General features: G+C 43.7%; 1 protein-coding gene across 8 annotated transcripts in view; it reads right to left on the reverse strand.

Moving 5' to 3' along the window:
- The window catches only part of LOC115109416 (S phase cyclin A-associated protein in the endoplasmic reticulum-like), a 95191-nt gene that overhangs the window by 37738 nt on the left and 35015 nt on the right, over positions 1 to 22438 (reverse strand). For all 8 annotated transcript variants that reach the window (XM_029634297.2, XM_029634294.2, XM_065009752.1 and 5 more), the window contains 4 exons: positions 21880 to 22016; positions 15653 to 15715; positions 15396 to 15522; positions 6143 to 6258 (listed from right to left, as the gene is read on the reverse strand). In XM_029634297.2, coding sequence (XP_029490157.1) covers positions 6143 to 6258; positions 15396 to 15522; positions 15653 to 15715; positions 21880 to 22016 — 443 coding nt within the window. The remainder of the gene's footprint in view (positions 1 to 6142; positions 6259 to 15395; positions 15523 to 15652; positions 15716 to 21879; positions 22017 to 22438) is intronic.

The raw sequence follows: 22438 nt of genomic DNA on the forward strand, positions 1-22438 counted from the left end.
GCAATAAATAGGCCGTGGTGGCGAAGTAATTACAATATAACAATTAAACGCTGGAATGGTAGATGTGCAGAAGATGAATGTGCAAGTAGAGATACTGGGGTGCAAAGGAGCAAGATAAATAAATAAATACAGTATGGGGATGAGGGAGTTGGATGGGCTGTTTACAGATTGACTATGTACAGGTGCAGTGATCTGTGAGCTGCTCTGACAGCTGGTGCTTAAAGCTAGTGAGGGAGATAGGAGTCTCCAGCTTCAGTGATTTTTGCAGTTCGTTCCAGTCATTGGCAGCAGAGAACTGGAAGAAAAGGTGGCCAAAAGGATGAATTGGCTTTGGGGGTGACCAGTGAGATATACCCGCTGGAGCGCGTGCTACGAGTGGGTGCTACTATGGTGACCAGTGAGCTGAGATAAGGCGGGTTTTACCTAGCAGAGACTTGTAGATGACCTGGAGACAGTGGGTTTGGCGACGAGAGTGAAGTGAGGGCCAGCCAACGAGAGCGTACAGGTCACAATGGTGGGTAGTATATGGGGATTTGGTGACAAAATGGATGGCACAGTGATAGACTACATCCAATTTGTTGAGTAGAGTGTTGGAGGCTATTTTGTAAATGACATCGCCAAAGTCGAGGATCCGTAGGATGGTCAGTTTTACGAGGGTATGTTTGGCAGCATGAGGGAAGGATGCTTTGTTGCGAAATAGTAAGCCGATTCTAGATTTAATTTTGGATTGGAGATGCTTAATGTGAGTCTGGAAGGAGAGTTTACAGTCTAACCAGACACCTAGGTATTTGTAGTTATCCACATATTCTAAGTCAGAGCCATCCAGATTAGTGATGCTGGACGGGCGGGCAGGTGCGGGCAGCGATCGGATGAAGAGCATGCATTTAGTTTTACTTGCATTTAAGAGCAGTTGGAGGCCACGGAAGAAGAGTTGTATGGCATTGAAGCTCGTCTGGAGGTTAGTTAACACAGTGTCCAAAGAAGGGCCAGAATGATACAGAATGGTGTCGTCTGCGTAGAGGTGGATCAGAGAATCACCAGCAGCAAGAGCGACATCATTGATGTATACAGAGAAGAGAGTCAGCCCGAGAATTGAACCCTGTGGCACCCCCATAGAGACTGCCAGAGGTCCGGACAACAGGCCCTCCGATATGACACACTGAACTCTATCAGAGAAGTAGTTGGTAAACCAGGCGAGGCAATCATTTGAGAAACCAAGGCTGTTGAGTCTGCCAATAAGAATGTGGTGATTGACAGTCGAAAGCCTTAGCCAGGTTGATGAGGACCATGCCTCAGGACTACCTGGCATGATGACTCCTTGCTGTCCCCAGTCCACCTGGCCGTGCTGCTGCTCCAGTTTCAACTGTTCTGCCTGTGGCTATGGAATCCTGACCTGTTCACCGGACGTGCTACCTGTCCCAGACCTATTATTTGAGCATGCTGGTCATTTATGAACATTTGAACATCTTGGCCAAGTTCTGTTATAATATCCACCCGGCACAGCCAGAAGAGGACTGGCCACCCCTCATAGCCTGGTTCCTCTCTAGGTTTCTTCCTATGTTTTGGCCTTTCTAGGGAGTTTTTCCTAGCCAACGTGCTTCCACACCTGCATTGCTTGCTGTTTGTGGTTTTAGGCTGGGTTTCTGTAGAGCACTTTGAGATATCAGCTTATGTACGAAGGGCTATATAAATACATTTGATTTGATGAGTACGGCTGCACAGTAATGTCTCTTATCGATGGCAATTATGATATCACTTAGGACCTTGAGCGTGGCTGAGGTGCACCCATGACCAGCTCTGAGACCAGATTGCATAGTGGAGAAGGTACGGTGGAATTCGAAATGGTCTGTAATCTGTTTGTTAACTTGGCTTTCGAAGACCTTAGAAAGGCAGGGTAGGATAGATATAGGTCTGTAGCAGTTTGGGTCTAGAGTGTCTCCCCCTTTGAAGAGGGGGATGACCACGGCAGCTTTCCAATCTTTGGGAATCTCAGATGATACGAAAGAGGTTGAACAGGCTAGTGATATGGGGTTGCAACAATTTCGGCAGATAATTTTAGAAAGACGGTCCAGATTGTCTAGCCCGGCTGATTTGTAGGGGGTCCAGATTTTGCAGCTCTTTCAGAACATCAGCTATCTGGATTTGGGTGAAGGAGAAATGGGGAGGCTTGGGCGAGTTGCTGTGGGGAGTGCAGGGCTGTTGACCGGGGTAGGGGTAGCATGTGGAAGGCATGGCCAGCAGTAGAACAATGCTTATTGAAATTCTCAATTATAGTGGATAAATCGGTGGTGACAGTGTTTCATAGCCTCAGTGCAGTGGGCAGCTGGGAGGAGGTGCTCTTATTCTCCATGGACTTTACAGTGTACCAGAACTGTTTTGAGTTTGTGCTACAGGATGCACATGTCTGCTTGAAAAAGCTAGCATTAGCTTTCCTAACTGGCTGTGTATATTGGTTCCTAACTTCCCTGAAAAGTTGCATATCACAGGGGCTATTCGATGCTAATGCAGAATGCCACAGGATGTTTTCGTGCTGGTCAAGGGCAGTCAGGTCTGGAGAGAACCAAGGGCTATATCTGTTCCTGGTTCTACATTTTTTGAACGGGGCATGCTTATTTAAGATGGTGAAGAAGGCACTTTTAAAGAATGACCCGGCATCCTCTACTGACGGGATGAGGTCAATATCCTTCCAGGATACCCGGGCCAGGTCGATTAGAAAGGCCTGCTCGCTGAAGTGTTTTAAGGATGGTTTGACAGTGATGAGGGGTGGTCGTTTGACCGCGGACCCATTACGGATGCAGGAAATGAGGCAGTGATCGCTGTGTTCTTAAAAACAGCAGAGGTGTATTTGGAGGGCAAGTTGCTTAGGATGATATCTAGGAGGGTGCCCGTATTTATAGATTTGGGGTTGTACCTGGTAGGTTCATTGATCATTTGTGTGAGATTGAGGGCATCAAGCTTAGATTGTAGGATGGCCGGGGTGTTAAGCATGTCCAAGTTTAGGTCACCTAGCAGCATGAGCTCTGAAGATAGATGGGAGGCAATCAGTTAACATATGGTGTCCAGGGCACAGCTGGGGGCAGAGGGTGGCCTATAGCAAGCGGCAACGGTGAGATATGTCTGAGGGGCCGGATTGATGTGCTCTGAAAGAGGGTTATCACAAGTTCTGACCCAAGCTCATAGCTCTCAGGGGCCCAACAACAACCCCAGGCCTGAGGCAGCACTCTACTCTATAGCATGGACGACAGAGAGAGCAGAGACAGCCCAAAGACAGCTAGCCTATCACAACCTGAACCCACAGGTGCTGGGTAGACAGGAACTGGCAACACGTTGTCTGCTTTGCAACATCATGAATATACTGTTATTATGTACTATTCAACATATAATACCACTTTATCAAGTGGAACACATACTAAGAACTGTCAACAGAACTGGATAACGTTCTTGAGCTTTACTTTAGGAAGGTTACATTCTAACATTCCTATTTGTGATGACCCCACAGGAGTGACCTGCCCCTTCATGCTTGAAAGTTGTCCTCAGTCTTATGTATATTTCTAGAAGATCTGAAGAAGTTATTTTCAACATGTTCAGACAAGGTGGTAATTGAGTCCTGAAAGAAGGTAACAGGGAGGCCATTCCTTTGTCACTAGACATGGCACACTTCAGCTATGGATTGGACTAGGAGCCCGGCAGAGGATGAAAGAAGTACCTCTGATCTTATTCAACTCCTCTTCCTCTGTACGTCAAGTGGCTGTCTCAAAGCGTAGGAACAACAGTGAGTGTGGGTGTAGTCTCCCGCTTCAACAAGAAGAAACAGTCCAATTGTGAGCAAAAGACTCCTAGCTACCTACAAGTAAAAACCTGTCTACCCAATTTAAGTTAATAAAATTCCTCACGATACGGAAGTCTGCTTCAAATTCTCCAGGATTAGTGATGGAGTGAATCATTTTTAATTTTTAAAAATCTATAAATACGAGATGGCCATATTTAAAAGCATTAGAAATATAAGAAGCATTTGTCCATTAGTAGAGGTTTGGGAAACAGTAAATGCTAATGAGTGTAGGAGAGAGGCCATTCCAGTCCATTAGAGAGTTCCAATGTTGTGAGAATGGCGGTCTCTCCGAGGTTATCTACTGGCAGGCCACACTAACTCCAGACCCACAACTCAAAACCACGACAGAGTCCTTCTGATGGATTAGACACATGGCCTTTCTGTATATCAACAGAAAAGAATGAACACAAAATAGATGACCAAAATGTAATCCCTTTCTCCTTCTAAAAAGGTTGCATTATTATTCATGATCCATTCTGAAAGTATTGATTGAGATACGAGCACTATAAACAGAGAAATAAAAGGAAGGGTTGAGGTTACCTCACTCACTTTACGCAATTGCAAAAACATCACAAATTGTAAACAGAGGAGAGCTGTCACGGAGGTCAGAGTGTGGAACATGTCTTTAGAGGCTTACACAGCAGCTGGTAAGGCTCATGGGTTTTAAGTGGAGGTCCGGTTGGACGACAGACAGTGAAATGTCGGCTCATGACTCATGAGAGCAGCAATAGGCCAGGATATTGGTTGTGAAGAGTATGGGAATATGGGGATGGGGATGGAAAAAGGACAAAAAAATACAAAATGTCAATTTCAACGGATTCATGAAGTTGTATTGTATGGGGACCGTGGAGGTTCCAGCCAAAGTAAATGGAGTAATTTGACATCCCGTACACTTCCTCACAGCTGACTCAGCAGAGGTGACATCACGAGAGGTCAGCAAGATGCATTATGACCAATGACGATGACCCTCACAGAGCCACAAGCAGCAGCCACATACCCTTCATGAATAATTTGTATTAAAACATAGTGTCATTATACACTACTTGACCAAAAGTATGTGGACACCTGCTCGTCATCTCTTTCCAAAACCATGGCATTAATATGGAGTTGGTGCCCCTTTGCTGCGATAACAGCCTCTACTCTTCTGGGAAGACTTTCCACTAGATTTTGGAAAATTGCTGCGGGGACTTGTTTACATTCAGCCACAAAAGCAGGTCTGGCACCGATGTTGGGCGATTAGGCCTGGCTCGCAGTTGGTGTTCCAATTCATCGCAAAGGATTTCGATGGGGTTGAGGATCAGGGCTCTGTGCAGGCCAGTCATGTTCTTACACACCGATCTCAACAAACCATTTCTGTATCGACCTCGCTTTTTACACAGGGGCATCGTCATGCTGAAACAGAAATGAGCCTTCCCCAAACTATTGCCACACAAAGTTGGAAGCACAGAATCGTCTCGAATGCCATTGTATGCTGTAGTGTTAAGATTTCCCTTCACTGGAAGTAAGGGGCCTAGCCGAACCATGAAAAACTGCCCCAAATCATTATTTCTCATCCAAACTTTATAGTTGGCACTATGCATTCGGGCAGATCGCATTCTCCTGGCATCCGCCAAAGCCTGTCGGACTGCCAGATGGTGAAGCGTGATTCATCACTCCAGAAAACATGTTTCCACTGCTCCAGAGTCCAATGGCGGCAAGCTTTATACCACTCCAGCCAACACTTGGCATTGAGCATGGTGATCTTAGGCTTGTGTGCGGTTGCTCACCATGAAAACCCATTTCATGAAGCTCCAGACGAACAGTTATTGTGCTGACGTTGCTTCCAGAGGCAGTTTGGAACTCGGTCGTGAGTGTTGCAACCAAGGACAGACTATTTTTACAAGCTACACGCTTCAGCACTCGAAGTCCCGTTCAGTGAGTTTGTGTGGCCTACCACTTTGCGGCTGAGCCGTTGTTGTTCCTAGACTTTTCCACTTCACAATAACAGCACTAGCAGGGCAGAAATCTGACGAACTGACTTGCTGGAAAGGTGGAATCTCATGACGGTGCCACATTAAATGTCTGAGCTTTTCAGTAAGGCCATGTCAATGTTTTCCTATGGAGATTGCATGGCTGTGTGCTCAATTTTATACACCTGTCAGCAGCGGGTGTGGCTGAAATAGCCAAATCCACTAATTTGAAGGGGTGTCCACATACTTTTGTATATATAGTGTAGTTTGTGTAAAACCCTCTAATCTGAATAGAAAGTGTATTAAAAGACAGTGTGTGTGGAGACTAGGTTAGCTGTATTTGAATGTAAAAGCTGGAACTCACTTGATTGGAATGCGTGAGACTGCGGTGGGGGTGGCGGTTACAGTGACTACCTGCAGAATCTGTTCCAGAGTAGAAAGTCCCCCTCCCACCTGGAATGCCACTTGATCTTCATTGTTCTGTGGAGGGAGAGAACAAGAACCGCAGTCAGGTAACAGGGAGCCGGATGGACAAGGGTATCACGTTGCTCTCACTGAGGACCCACCGGCTCTTTTCCCCTCACCTCCCACTTCCAAAGGGGAGTTGGGAGTGAAATCTGAAAAACACAGCGATCCCCAAAGCATTCCTGTTAAATCTCAAAAGTGCACAACCCCAGCTCCACCCCCACGCCAGCCAAGTCTCAGTGGAGGACAGTTACTCTGCAGAACTCCACACACACACACAAAACCAGGGTGGTCTGTGCTCACAAACACAGGCCGAGGAGAGACTCTAGACAAGTAAATAACTGAGAAATCAAACAAAAACTACTAAAGAAAATCATCAATCAAGATAAGAGTCTTGGATACATGCTGAATTGACTGTTTATTTATTCCAATATGAAAACAGCTATAACTCTGACCGAGGTAGTGCACCCAGCTGAGGCTAGCACATGGGATTTAAAATGTATAGTAAACAATTATCATCATTAAACTGATCAACATGTTTAGTCTAACACAATACAGTGTTTAGTCTAACACAATACAGTGGTCCATAGAGTGAGTCTAGTGAGTCTAGAGTGATCTAGCGATCAAACAGGCCCTAAATAAGAAGAGGGCCGTGCCCTGCTGTTAGGATAGGAGAAACGAGTCAGAGCTCTTGGCATTTGGTCAGATGCTGCTGCAGCTACACAGTCCCATAAATCAACAGCTCCAAAGCCCAGAGCAAGCGGCTGCTATCAGGCATGTTAGTGCCTGGGTCGACCGGGAGGATAGGGGCTGCAGGGCATCAGGGGAGGAGTGGGTGCTGATGGAGGGCTTTCCTCACACGGACGGAACAGCCAGGGGGGTGCACACCTCACCACATCACGCAAGGACGGACGGAGGTACACTGGAGGTTGCTTCTACACCTAATGAGGTCACCGTCTCCCAGGTAGTGTGACAGCCTCTATATCCAAGCACTTCAACGTGTTTTTGTTCCACAGATAAGGGGTTTGCCAACAAGCCTGAACACATTGAGGAAGCGCTTTGCAAAATTATATATAAGCCCTTCATCTGTCACTCACATGGAGTGCCAAGGCACAAGTCCTCAGGATCCGGTGACAAGTAAACACTGAACTCGGCTAGGGTTAAAGTATTTTGGACCAACACACTGAAAAGCACACCAGAAAAGCTCCTGCACTGAGGATTATAGAAATCTCTCCAATGGTCCAATCAGCACCATGTGTGGTTGTATTCTGTTTGTAAGAGACCAACCTCCCTTTGTGGAGGTTACCAACACTCTTCATACTTAAATTACGATGGTCTCTAGCACTGAGCTGGGTTTAACCCACTCTTAACTCACCCATCAACACGCCCATCTGAAAGCTTCTGGGCTAAATGAGAAAAAGGCAGCTCTTTCATGGTAGTAATCAAATGGTCTTCTAAGGGAGTTAACTGGGACCTGCCCAGTCCTGGCTGTCTGACGTTAAAGCCAGACTGGGACATCTTGGCTGCGTCTGCCTTGGCAGCTTGACAGATCAATCTGCTGTGGCGATGGAAAAGAAGAAGAAGGGGTAGAGAGGATTAACCTCCAATCATTTTAGGCAACATCTTAAGGCAGTCTACATCTGCAATAACCATGGCATCCCTACCAGAGAGGACCAAGAGGAGACCTATCTGCTGATGTGGAGGTAGAAATCATTCATTTCTCAAAAGCACACCATCAGATCTAGGCTATCAATATTGGTGTTATCGGTGCAGGAAACCGTACAGTATGGTCCTCTCTGTGGTGTTTCTCTAGCTATAAGACTTTATACTCTGCTGCCTCAGTACTGTGGATGGCAGTAGAGCAGAGCAGGAATAATAGGCCTTCATGTTCCAGATCAATGAAGAATAACATTTCAACTGCAAGAACTAAAGAGAGCAAATTGCAAGAACAGCGGAATTACACGCCATATTAAACTGAACCCTCTGGAACTTACTTTTCAGGTACAGTAACTAAGTCATACAGGGAAACAATAAAGCTGTTGTTCATTAAATAACCCCTTGAACCACGCTGGGAACTGTATAACAACGTTAAGGTGAGATCTCCATAGAATGTGTGATGTAGTAACTGTTGTATCTATTGTTGCCAAATGATTATTTCATATAGCCAACAAAGTCATGGTCACAACATCTGCATTTGATAGATCTTTTCAACAAGCCACATCAGGGAGAGGCAACAGAAAGTCTGTTTGTATATGATTAGTGACAGTGGCTGTACACACTGAAACAAGGTGACAGTGGCTGTACACACTGAAACAAGGTGACAGTGACTGCCTGTTGTTAGAGGCTCAACACTCGCTCCTAAATGAAAACCAAAATGTTGAAACACAGCACTATCCTGCACTGACAGACAAAGATACATCTCACTTAATCTCCCATTCCATGTTCCTATGAAGCAGTGTTAAATCTGTCTGCATCCTGTCACTCCCTGCTTGCCAGACTTGTATTTATTTAACCTTTATTTAACTAGGCATGTCAGTTCAGAACAAATTCTTATTTACAATGATGGCCTACCCCGGCCAAACCCTAACCCGGACGATGCTGGGCCAATTGTGCGCCGCCCTATGACCCTCCCTATCATGGCCGGTTGTGATACAGCCTGGAATCGCACCAGGGTCTGTAGTGAACCCTCTAGCACTAAGATGCAGTGCCTTAGACTACTGCGCCACTCAGGAGCAGACACTCTGATGTCAGTGTAATATGATGAGGGGCTCATTTATTCTAGAGAGAAACCCCCAACATGACTGAAGACTTGAGGAAAGGTGAGGGGGCAAGGACAGACAGCCGAGTCCAAACTGAATTATACAGCTGGAGGAATCTTAAACAATTATTACCCCTGGTGACCATTATTACCCCAGCTAATCAGAAGGCCAGGCAGCTGCTAATTCCTGTGTCTGTGACAGAGGTGCTTTTGGGATGAGAGGGAGAGAGAGGGAGGGCCAGCAGGACATCTCTTTGTAGTTACCTCCCACCAGCCACTCTAATTAGACACAAAGACAGGGAGGAGGGGATACAGAGGAGGGGAAAGCCCCGATCCTCTGGCCCCACCAACAGACGCTGGGGAACAACTGACTTGGGAGTTCATTATGGGTGTGACACAGGACAGCCTCAAACTGGTTTGCTCATCAAGCAAAATAACAGATGGAGTGAGCGGGGCAGACATACACTACCGTACATGCATTTCATCTTGGACCATGACGAAGACATAAACTTGCAAAAAAAACCTGTGAGGAGTAAACAAAGTTGAGTAATCTAAACCAGCATCAGCATGTACGAGAGGAGTGACAAACCACAACAAGACTGCTGGGGTAAACATTTAGAGAGAGTACTTGAGAGTACGTGCTTTTACACCTGCATTGTTTGCTGTTTGGGGTTTTAGGCTGGGTTTCTGTACAGCACTTTGAGATATCAGCTGATGTACGAAGGGCTATATAAATACATTTGATTTGATTTTATTTGAGAGAGTAAGAGTTTGTATGTTCATCGGGTGTAATGGAATGCTGTTTGGTACAATAAAGAGGGATGATTGGTTGAGAGACTGTAAATGGGAAACAAGTCTGGTGGAATTTATTCTATAAAATTGGACTGACATTCATTAGGGACTAGTGAGGTGCAAAATCAGACGCACCACAGAAACCACAGCCTATGGAGGAACTACAACACAGAGGGATTTCAATGTATGACCCCGATTCAAGTTACAAAGAGTAAGCCATCCTTGGAACATATGAACTAAAATACTAAAAGGGCATATTCATAGACTTCAAGCAAATCTGTCCTGGTTAGGTCAGAAACATGTCAAATGAAATGATTTCCCTGACTTTTTTTACTCACTTTGGCAGCAAAAACAAAAGGCTTTAGTCAATCTGATAAATAATATATTACTCCTTCTGAACTCACAATACGGCCGGTATTCAATAGAGCCTATTCATATTACCTACTCTTGAATGGGTAATATTCTGGCCAACGTAAGTCTGCCTATTCATTTATTGTAGTAAAATCCTTCAAGGATGGAAGCAAATAATTGTAGTTAACTGGTATTATTTATTTGTTATGGTAAAAGGATAAAAATAACTTTTGATCAGTCATGGAAATAAAAGTGCTGAAAACTATTTTGCTCCCTATTTAAAAAGTAGATAGAAAACAAGCTATGAAGGAAAAATACTGGAATTCTTGTGCAGGTACAGCAAACGAGCGCAAAAAATACTATTGTGATATTGTAAAAAAAAATGGATATGATATACAATCAAAAATAATATCCCGATATGTAATTGTATTGCTTTTTTCCCGCCCCCGGCACATGAAAATAAAACTATTAATGAATACATTTGAATGCTTAATGTGAGCCCCGGACCAGACTATCGTGGGATAATAATACGTTTCCTGACACACTTGTCCATCATGTCAGTTTAGTTCTCCTAGTCTCTGACAAGTTCCTTAGATCTACTTTCTCAAATGTTTGTTTATGGACACACTTAACACTCCCAATCTAAGACAAGGGGAACAAAGAAAACCCTCCCCAAGGGGGTGAGGAATTGAGAAAATTGTGATTTTCATCTACAGGACCACTATACTAGTCTAAGGTGAGAATTGCATTCAGTGTGCAGGAATCAAATATATACAGTTGAAGTCAGAAGTTTAAATGTATTTGGCTAAAGTGTATGTAAACTCAGTTTTTCACAATTCCTGACTTTTAATCCTAGTAAAAAAATCACAGTCTTAGGTCAGTTAGGATCACCATTTTATTTTAAGAATGTGAAATGTCAGAATAATAGTAGAGAGAATGATTTATTTCAGCTTTTATTTCTTTCATCACATTCCCAGTGGGTCAGAAGTTTACATACACTCAATTAGTATTTGGTAGCATTGCCTTTAAATTGTTTAACTATGGTCAAACGTTTTGGGGAGCCTTCCACAAGCTTCCCACAATAAGTTGGGTGAATTTTGGCCCATTCCTCCTGACAGAGCTGGTGCAACTGAGTCAGGTTTGTAGGCCTCCTTGCTCGCACACACCTTTTCAGTTCTGCCCAAACATTTTCTATAGGATTGAGGTCAGTGCTTTGTGATGGCTACTCCAATACCTTGACTGTTGTCCTTAAGCCATTTTGCCACAACTTTGGAAGTATGCTTGGGGTCATTGTCCATTTGGAAGACCCATTTGCAACCAAGCTTTAACTTCCTGACTGATGTCTTGAGATGTTGCTTCAATATATCCACATCATTTCCCTGCCTCATGAAGCCATCTATTTTGTGAAGTGCACCAGACCCTCCTGCAGCAAAGCACCCACACAACATGATGCTGCCACCCCTGTGCTTCACAGTTGGGATGGTGTACTTCGGGTTGCAAGCCTCCCCCTTTATCCTCCAAACATAACAATGGTCATTATGGCCAAACAGTTATATTTTTGTTGTTTCATCAGACCAGAGGACATTTCTCCAAAAAGTATGATCTTTGTCCCCATGTGCAGTTGCAAACTGTGGTCTGGCTTTTTCATTGCGGTTTTGGAGCAGAGGCTTCTCCCTTGCTGAGCAGCCTTTCAGGTTATGTCGATATAGGACTCGTTTTACAGTGGATATAGATACTATTGTACCGGTTTCCTCCAGCATCTTCACAAAATCCTTTGCTGTTGTTCTGGGATTGATTTGCACTTTTCGCACCGAAGTACGTTCATCTCTAGGACAGAATACGTCTCCTTCCTGAGAGGTATGACGGCTGCGTGGTCCCATGGTGTTTATACTTGCGTGCTATTGTTTGTACAGATGAACGTGGTACCTCCAGGCGTTTGGAAAATGCTCCCAAGGATGAACCAGACTTGTGGAGGTCTACACTTTTTCTTCTGAGGTCTTGGCTGATTTCTTTTGATTTTCCCATGATGTCAACAAAGAGGCACTGAGTTTGAAGGTAGGCCTTGAAATACATCCACAGGTACACCTCCAATTGACTCAAATGATGTCAATTAGCCGATCAGAAGCTTCTAAAGCCATGACATACAACAAGAAATGTCCTTGTTTTTATAAGTAAATATATTTTTTGGTCCAGTAAAATAACATAAAATTGATCAGAAATACAGTTTAGACATTGTTAATGTTGTAAATTACTATTGTAGCTGGAAACGGCTGATTTTTTATGGACCATCTACATAGGTGTACAAAGGCCCATTATCAGCAACCATCACTCACTTAAATGGACAAAAAAAATGTGCTTTTCTTTCAAAAACAAGGACATTTCTAAGTAAACCTAAACTTTTGAACGGTAGTGTATATATTTTTTTATCTTTATTTAACTAGGCAAGTCAGTTAAGACAAAAAAATCTTTATTAACAATGATGGTATATATTTTTTTTATCTTTATTTAACCAAGTCAGTTAAGATCAAAATCCAACGCTGGGCCAGTTGTGTGCCACCCTATGGGACTCCAAATCACGGCCAGATGTGATACAGCCTGGATTCGAACCAAGGACTGAAGTGATGCCTCTTGCACTGAGATGCAGTGCCTTAGACCGCTGCACCACTCAGGAACCTGGGCCTTTCACAAAATCTGGACACAGCTGATCTTGGCTGCATCCATCAACTTTAGGCAGGCTCCTTCAGGCCCCATATTGTTGTTACTCTGCTACTCCATTCCCCCACCTCCACATCCCAGGTAGAACCAGTCACTGGTTGGCTACGAAGGGGAGCCCAACCAGCCCATAACAGCTGGCAAATGAAAATGTAAATACAGTCTCCATTCTCAGAGCGCAGTGTTTCTGACAGTCCCTCAAGTGTCATAAACGGTGTCCATCTCAGGCCAGCCTTTATTTGAAAGCAGTGAGAAACATTTGGGCCAGTGTGTAAATATGTGAGCTCATTACCAAGGTAAGAGAGGAGAAAGTTAAGAAATTATACTGGAGAAAAATGAGAGAGGAAAAGCTCTCCACTCCCCAACAAAAATATCTATTTTGACACAAAATAAACCATTAGTGGTCACAGAGGGAGAGGCGTGCTGGGGTCGGAGACTAGACCCAGCCCAGAGAGCAGCAGCGAGGGGGGTGGTTAGCCTGACTAAGACTGCCTTGGAGGGGGGAGTGTTGGGTGTTGTCTAAGGAATTAGCAGAGAAAGTGGAGACTGAATCAGATATCGTAGAGAAAAACAAAATCTCTAGGTGAGTCAATTACACACGAGAGATGCTTGTTAGGTCAAATAATCTAAACGGTCCCGACTCAGGGGGCAGACACCCATGCTGACGGAGACTATATTTATTTGACTTTGTCCAGGGATTAGAGGAGGAAGTGCCTCCCAGGCTGGTTCACAGGCTGGCCCCCATGTCCCACCCCACCCCCCTCAGTCCAGGCCTCACTCTGCTCTGGGCTGGGCTAACGGGGGAGTTTAACAGCCATACTGAATGAAGTCTAGATTAAGCTCTTCCACACCTCTACACAACCAAAACTAATGCAGAGTAGGGCTTTCCTCAATTGTTTTAATGCTCTATAAATATGTGAAGAGCTTTAACCACACGGTAAAGCCCAAACAGAGTTGGCTGACCTACCAATACCAGTGTTGAATGGAGGAGGGCTCCTGGCCCAGTGACCCCCGACCTCCCATAGGGAGAGTATGGAGCTGAGGGGAGGAGCTCCCCCCTGTTAGCGACAGCTTGAACACCATCACACTGGACTCCTCCTCTCCAATTACACTGTGCTGCTGTGCTGTGCCACCCACCCTTGCCACCTCTCTCTCCCTCTGGGGAAATTCAGTAATAGCCTCTCCACCCCTCCCCCTGTCAAGGACCAGACACCATCATCTCTCTATCCTCCCGCCCACCAAAATGCACAGTGTGCTTTATGATACCTTGAACCGCATCTTGGCAGGAGAATGATGGCTTGTCACTCACTGCATGTTCAGCCCTTCACAAACACAGTGACAGGTGCTCCATTCATCCCCCTTATTGATGAACATACACTGGGTGTGCTGGGGCTTCACTGTCAATAGAACGCAGTTCAACTCCTTAAAATGGCATCCAACGAAGCCCATCTTCTACAGTGGGTCTCTCTTATATTCCTAACATCGATTTAAGTCAACTATTGTCATCTATGTCTGTCATTCATAGCTTTCTCGATAAGCATTGACTGTCAATGGTCCGCAAATGTTTTCGTTTATTTATTTAAATGTGTTTCTGAATATTTCTAGCAACATAATAAACACATTTAGAATAACATACCTACAGTAGAAGAGAAAAATGTCTTTCTAATGAAGATGACTATTATTCAACTCCTAATATTGAGCAAATTACTCTGATTGGAGCCAAATACACCCACTGGAATATCTGACATGGGCTTTGAAAAAGCATCCATGAATAAATAGGCTACCAGTGTGATAACTGCAGCTGGATGCTGGTAAGATTTCTTGACTTGGACATACATGGCTAACCTTTGTTTAACCAGCTACACAGCTGCTCTTAGCGAAAATGTGTTTGAGTTACCTTTCGAGCTTATAGACTATGTTAGAATTTACACTTCCTCTTCCAATTGTGATGCGGGAAGGTCAAAATAATAAAGAACCATCTAACAAATCTATTCATTTAAAAAGGTTAATTACTCCTTCTTGCCATTATCATTCGACTGATGATTTTGTAGATTTTTTGCTAACGTATGATGAGGGTCCCTGGGTCGATGGTTTGCCTGGGAGCGGGTCCCTGGGCGAGAAAAAGCTGAAGGCTCCTGCCTATATTCCATTGTAACTTGAGATCCTTTGGATTACATCTTCTAGGAAAACCTTATGTAATTGTATAAACCCACAAATACTTATGAAGCATACAAATGTTTGCCTGTCCAGTGATGGGTAGCTCCTCTATTAATAACATGTGGCCAATGAAAACACATAGCTAATCTGGCCTGCATTACAAATAACCCCAGGCAAGGAGTTGGGGAGTAACTGATACTCTACACTAGGACTGAGAGACACACAGATAGAGCTGCAGCCAAACAGAACGCAGCTGAGAGAACTGCCCCCCTCCCTCCCTAACACCACTCCACACTCTGACGCTACGCTCTGACAGAATGTCAGACAAGCAGACAAGGAGCAAGTCTCAGTAGTGTGTTACAGCTAGGTGCTAGTGATGGACCTGTTTCTCCAGGATGCGGGAGATCTCTCCCAGGGTTCTATCCAGGCCTGACACCCTGGTGTTGGCCCACTGACCACTGTCCTGGCCCTGGAGCTGCTTGACCAAGTCCTTCACCAGACGCTGGAGCCTGGGGAGGAAGAGAGGTTAAGTCGTGTCATTCATCCATTTATTCATCCATGCATAATTATCATTGTATCACTATTCACTACAGTTAAATAGAAGAGATAGAATGCATAAACGTGTAGTTGGGAACTTACTTGGCCTTGTATGGGGAGTCGGGGACTGTCTTTGCCTCCATTGCCGTCTCATACTCCTTTGCCCTACAGAGGAACAGAAGAACTCTTTGAATAAGAGGAAAAGAGTGCCCCAGCTTTCATAAAAAATGCAGGGGAGGATGAAAAGTCTGAAGGAACAGAAAAAGGTCAGGTTAAGACTGAGTGTTTATTTTGCCTGTCAACTTTTCCCCCAGTAACTTGGCTCAAAATAATTTTGCATTAATTCTACAGGGGCATAGAGCCTCATTGCAACCTACTATTTTCATTCACAATGACATTCCACCCTCATCACTTTACAATGGCATATCACACTCTCTGTTCAACTGTATTGTTTAATAAATATGAATGGTATGCTTTAACTTGGGTAGCAAATACATCAGTGTTTTGAATCCTGGACATTCACAGATTATGGAGGTCATCAGGACTGTTCTCTGTGGCATTAGACCAGAAGACATGGCAAAGACAGGCTCTACTAGTAGCACACAGAACATCTCGGTCCATCAGTCAGACAGTCAGTCAGTTAGCATCCCAGAGCAGATAAGAGCTATTATTGATCCCAGTAACAGACATAAGGTCTTACGGTCAGGAAGCAGCTGATAAACTAACAGATCCCAGAAGAGGACAGGTGGAGCTTCCCCAGAGGACCAGACGTATTTTGACAGAACAAGGCTAAAGTCATTAGCATCAGCTAGATAGAGGAGATCATAAACACTGTCAATGTCAATCCAGCTCAGAATTAAACCCAGAAATAAAAGGTTGTGTAGTCCCAGCGAAGTCAAAAGCTTTAGGTAAACTGACTAGGGAGTTACCAATGTTTACTATTTCTAAGGTTAATTAGCAAACATTTATCCCTCAGAGAAATATCTCAAATGAGCAACAGTCAGAAATGTATGCTCCCATCATCTTGGTAAGCAGCTTCAGTGTAGATTTGGCCTTGTGGTTTAGGTAATTGTCCTGCTGAAAGGTGAATTTGTCTCCCAGTGTCAACCAGGTTTTCTGAAAGATTTTGCCTGTTATTAGCTGTATTCTTTTTATCCTAAAAAAACTACCAAGTCCTTGCAATGACAAGCATACCTATAACATGATGCAGCCACCACTATGCTTGGAAATATGAAGAGTGGTACTCTGACGTGTTGTTCGCAGTATTAATAAATGCCTTTTTGCAAACAGGGTGTTTTGGAACATTTCTATTGTGTACAGGCTTCCTTCTTTTCACTGTGTCATTTAGGTTAATATTGTTGAGTAACTACAATGATGTTGATCCATCCTCAGTTCTCTCATATCAACCATTAAACTGTTTTAAAATCGCCTCATGGTTTAATACCCGAGCAGTTTCGCTCCTCTCCGGCAACTGTGTTAGGAAGGACAACTATCTTTGTAGTGACTAGGAGTATTTACACACCATTCAAAGCCCAATTAATAACTTCACCATGCTCAAAGGGAGTTTTTTCTTTTCTTTATTTTTTAAACCAAATCGGTGCCCTTTTATGCAAAGGCATTGAAAAACTTCCCTGGTCTTTGTGGTTGAATCTGCTTGAAATTCACTACTCAATTGAGGGACTTAAAGATAATTGTATGTGTGGGGTAGTCATTCAAAAATCATGTTAACCAATATTTTTGAACACAGAATGAATCCATGCAACTTATGACTTTGCTAAGCACATTTTTACTCCTGAACTTATTTAGGCTAGCCATAACAAAGGGGTTGAATAGTTATTGACTTTACATTTCAGCTTTTCACTTTTAATTCATTGGTAAAAAAAAATGAAAAACATAATTCCATAATGGGGTATTGTGTATAGATCAGTGGCACAAAATCTCAATTTAATGAATGTTTTATTCAGGCTGGAACAACAAAATGTGGAACAAGTAAAAGGGGTGTGAATACGTTCTGGAGGTGCTGTACGTCTGCTGCAGAGAAAAGAGAGAGCCTGGGAAAATGAGTTTCGATCAGTCAGGGAAATAAAAGTGAGGAAAAAAATGTTGGCTCACCATTTTAAAAAGAAGATGGAGAACAAGCTATATGTTGAAAAGTCCCAGAGTTTTGGTGCAGGTACAGCCGACTAGCGTCAGCAAACTATCTTCCTTTTTAAAATATAAATATATTAAATACAGCGCCTTCGGAAAGTATTCAGACCCCTTGACTTTTCCACATTTTGTTACGTTACAGCCTTATTATAAAATTGGAAAAAATATATATTAAAATCTGTCAATCTACACACAATACCCAAATAATACCAAAGACAAATACGTTTTTTTAGAAATGTCTGTAAATGTGTTAAAACCTAAAAACTGAAACACCCTATTTACATAAGTATTCAGACCCTTTACTCAATACTTTGTTGAAACACCTTTGTCAGCGATTACAGCCTCGAGTCTTCTTGGCCATGACGCTACAAGCTTGGCACCTGTATTTGGGGAGTTTCTCCCATTATTTTCTGCAGAACCTCAAGATCTTTCTGGTTGGATGGGGAGCGTCGCTACACAACTACTTTCAGAGATGCTCGATTGGGTTCAAGCCGGGCTCTGGCTGGGCAACTCAAGGGCATTCAGAGACTTGTCGCAAAGCCACTCCTGCGTTGATTTGGCTGTGTGCTTCAGGTTGTTGTCCTTTTGGAAGGTCAAACTTCATCCCAGTCTCAGGTTCTGAGCGCTCTGGAGGATATTTTCATCAAGGATCTCTCTGTACTTTGCTCCGTTCATCTTTCCCTTGATCCTGACTAGTCTCCCAGTCCCTGCCACTGAAATACATCCCCACAGCATGATGCTTCCACCACCATGCTTCACCGTAGGGATGGTGTCAGGTTTCCTCCAGACATGGCGCTTGACATTCAGGCTAAAGAGTTGGTTTCATCAGACCAGAGAGAGTCCTTTAGGTGCCTTTTGGCAAACTCCAAGCTGGCTGCCATGCGCCTTTTATTGAGGAATGGCTTCCATCTGGCCACTCTACCATAAGGTCTGTCAGTAAATGACAAGAGGAAAACTGCCCATGCACTAACACATTTTGAAATTGCACCTTGTGCATCCTACTGTCACAATTCAATAGCATTACGGTTTGGAACACACCGTCCGCATTGACACCATTCTGGGTCCGGATCAGGACAGCGGTCCACCTGTTTTTCACTAACTTCTTCAGTTTATGGATAATGACAACCAGAAAATGGCCTGACCTGTATCCCATAATGTACCTGCATTCCATACAGAACCAGCCTAATAATGACTAGCCATCTTTAAAATTAGTATGCCCTTGCAAGGCTTGACAGTCATGTAAAATTTGCCAGTAGCACACCGGGCCAGTACCAACTGAAAGCCAAAGGCCCGAGTGAAAAGAATACTAGCCCGGGAAAGAGTATGATGCGCACATCATTTAAATGTTATTTTTAATTTGTGGGCTGAGCAAGTAGCCCATAATGACCTACCCTCCATTCACAATCAAATTTTAACTTGGCAATATCATAAATACATTGATTGTTTGGAGGGAAAAATAAAAACCTCTGCGCAATCTCAAAAAGGGTGTCTTTTTATCTTTTGGTAAATTCAGTTGTTATAGTTTATAGTGTTTTCAGGTTTCCACTGTCAAAAATCACACTTTTTTATAAAAACACACACACACACACACCCAGTATCAAATGTCCCGTGATTGATACAAACCATCTGATATCATTCTGCCAGGTAGGCCTATTTTGCAGTCAACATTTAAATCGGGAAGGTTAAGAAATGTTCAACCAAAAACATGCACTGGCACTCTAGCGACCAATAAAACAAAAATGTGGTATACAGGATTGTAGAGGGATACATTTTGAGGGCTTAATGGAAGGTAATTCGATCACACACACTGGGCTCTAGAGTAGACCGTCACTGTAGGTGAATGGGTACGTACATTCCCACACAAAGATTACAGGATTAACCGAGGATGTATGCATTTTCACAATGCTTTCACAAACTTAATATGAAATACTATTAGTACTGTCGTTTCCAAAAGTATGAAAAACAAATCTTGTTTACAGAGAGAAAACACCATAAACTGCATTACCTGAGAGGCATTACCCTGAGATATTCAAAGCCAAGGTCAGGGTGCTTAAACGCTGTATGTACTCTGAGTAAACCAACCAGCAAAACGGCTAGTTGGGTGACTGAGGTCCATCATTCTATCACATTATTTACCATGTCCTCAAAGACAACTGAATAAAAAAATGTTGCTGCCTCGCTTCCACCAGAAATGGAACTATACCTGGCCTGTTTGTCTGATATTACAATATTCATCTCTGACAGGTTTACACCCACCCATGTTAAACGGGGAGCAATTGCTGAGCCATTCATCATGATCCGCAGCAGGCGCGGCTAAATGGGCTGCGGCTATAAATATTAGTAAACTGCAATAAGGAAAAAGCACAAATCTACAATGCAGAACTAATAATCAATTAATCAAGCTTCTTTATTCATCTGAACTGGCAGAGAGCCAATGCTGTAAAAATATCTACCTATAACCAATTCAGTTTTAAACTGTTAAGTGTATATATACTGTTTGATGCTGTGTTCCTGTATATACTGCGCATTACGGATAGAAGCTAAACCGTCGGCTAAATCGTCGGAGTGGACTTCTACACTGTGCACCCAAATGGGACAGGTTGTTTAAACTAGGAGTAAGTTGGCTAGATGAGCATGAAATCTCTAGTGGCTTACCTTGGGCCTCATCTCACAGGAACATGGTGTGCATGTGTATATGGACCCCTCCAGCTCCTCCACTGGGTGAAATGAGTAAGGCTATGATCACCTCTCCAGCTTGCACACAGGGGTGTCTTTGTGTGCCCACCTCTTTCTGAGCTCCACTCACACACTACGGACTCTGTTCCCAGCCAAAGGAAACACACACAGTGGGCTACAGCCAAACAGCTTGCCCTACAGGAGCAGGTACACACTTCCAAATCCTTGTTTTAAAGTCCAGAACGCATCCTGACAAAATGACATGCTACTTACATGCCTTTTCAACAGCATATTTTCTTAAAAGAAAAGCAGCCCTATATGACTGAAGGAAAGACAGCCAAACCACAAACATTTGGGTTAAACTGTGTTCAGTAGTTTATGATGGGGAGTACAAGCCCGCCCCAGAGTCCAATGAAAACTTCTTGCATTTTACAGACACCCTGCCACGCTTCAATAAAACGGCTCATTTCCACCCAGCGGTGGAGCTGCTCACCTTTATGCTAGCAGGGGCTTTGTGTTATTTACTACCTCTGAAAGCCTTGTGCCATTGAGTGCTAGTCTCAGCAGGGCTCGGGTTGGGGCTGAGGCTGGAGAGAGGGCTGTGCCTGGGAGTGACAGTGAACAGGCAGATTATGTTGATGTTTTCTCAGCCCCAAGCCCTTCCATAAGAGAAGTAACAGCAGCAATACTAAATGATACATTTCACTGAAAGCAAAGTACTATTATTTAAAAATGGTGGATAAAAAAATACAAATAAATGCGACAGTAGTAATGTTAAGGGAGGGAGAACTGTGTTCAGTTAAAATGTTAGCGAGCACTGCTAAAAATAGACTTCATAGCAAACATGGATCCATCACAATGTGTCCTGGTAATAAAAGTGACTACAATACAGGACTGTGTCACACACAGTAAGAGTTAAGGATGCAGCTCAGAGACGCATGTCATCTGTGGTGCTGCACCCCCCCCAGGCCCCCACACTCCAACCTGCCCCGTGACAAATAGCTCATCCCACAACTTTTTCTCTACTCTGTCGTATCCCTCTCCTGCCCCCAAACCCCATCCTCCCCCTTGTTGTGACCGGCTACTAAACTGATTGAGCCCATGCCTGGGATCCGACACGGTGGCACGTTGCCTCCTATTTGTTGATTACTATTGATTTTCTTTGATACTTCATTTAAAAATCAATAGCACGGAGAAAGAAAAATAGGCATGGTTTACACATACTTTAACATACTATTGTACACCGAAGGAGGCTTCAGTTTTGGCAGCACCGTGGCAGCAATTAGGGGGAAAGCTCTTAACAGGTGAAAGTCTGGGCCCTCAGATCGATTCCCAGTTTTTCTCCTCAATCACAGAAAGTGGCCATAAATTTAACTCATCAGTATTATTCTTTGGACAGCTGTGATGCACATAACGTCTGCTCTCCATCTCCTTGTCACTCATAAAGCGCCTTCTCGCTGGAAACGAGAGAGGGGAAAGAGAGAGGGGACAGATGGATGCATCACCTGGAGTTCATGCGTGTGCGGAGCTTCTTTGCCTTCTTGCGTGCCTTCTGCCTCTCTTCTCCATCCTTCACACTCTCAGAGGAGACAGTGTTGTCCGTCACAATGTCCACTATGTACTTCTTTAAGGAAAGATGCTCCTGAAATGCATGAAAACATTTAATTACAATCTCATTAGCTCATTCTGAAATCGAGATGGACACACAAGGAGTGAGAGGAAGAAAAAGGGTTCATCAGAAAAGTGCAAAAGTGTGACAATGAATTGGGCCTTATGGGACAGGAGTAATTATGTAGGGTCCCATATTCCCTTCCGTAGACATAACATCAAGCTACTGAGAGTCACCTGCTACCAGCACCCACAAATATTTTCAATATAGCCTGCAGTCCCCTTTGTAAGGTCACCCATATCACCACAAGGATATCATAGACTGGGTGGATAGTCTATCAAACTAAAGCAAGGATCTTCAAAGCTGTAGGCAGTTAAACTGAGAACACAAAACCTGTTCTAACATAATATACATGTAGCTAAATTATGTCCATATCACAATAAAAAATAAGCAGT

Source organism: Oncorhynchus nerka, linkage group LG25 (genome assembly GCF_034236695.1).
Source record: "Oncorhynchus nerka isolate Pitt River linkage group LG25, Oner_Uvic_2.0, whole genome shotgun sequence".
NCBI classification, from domain to species: Eukaryota; Metazoa; Chordata; class Actinopteri; order Salmoniformes; family Salmonidae; genus Oncorhynchus; species Oncorhynchus nerka.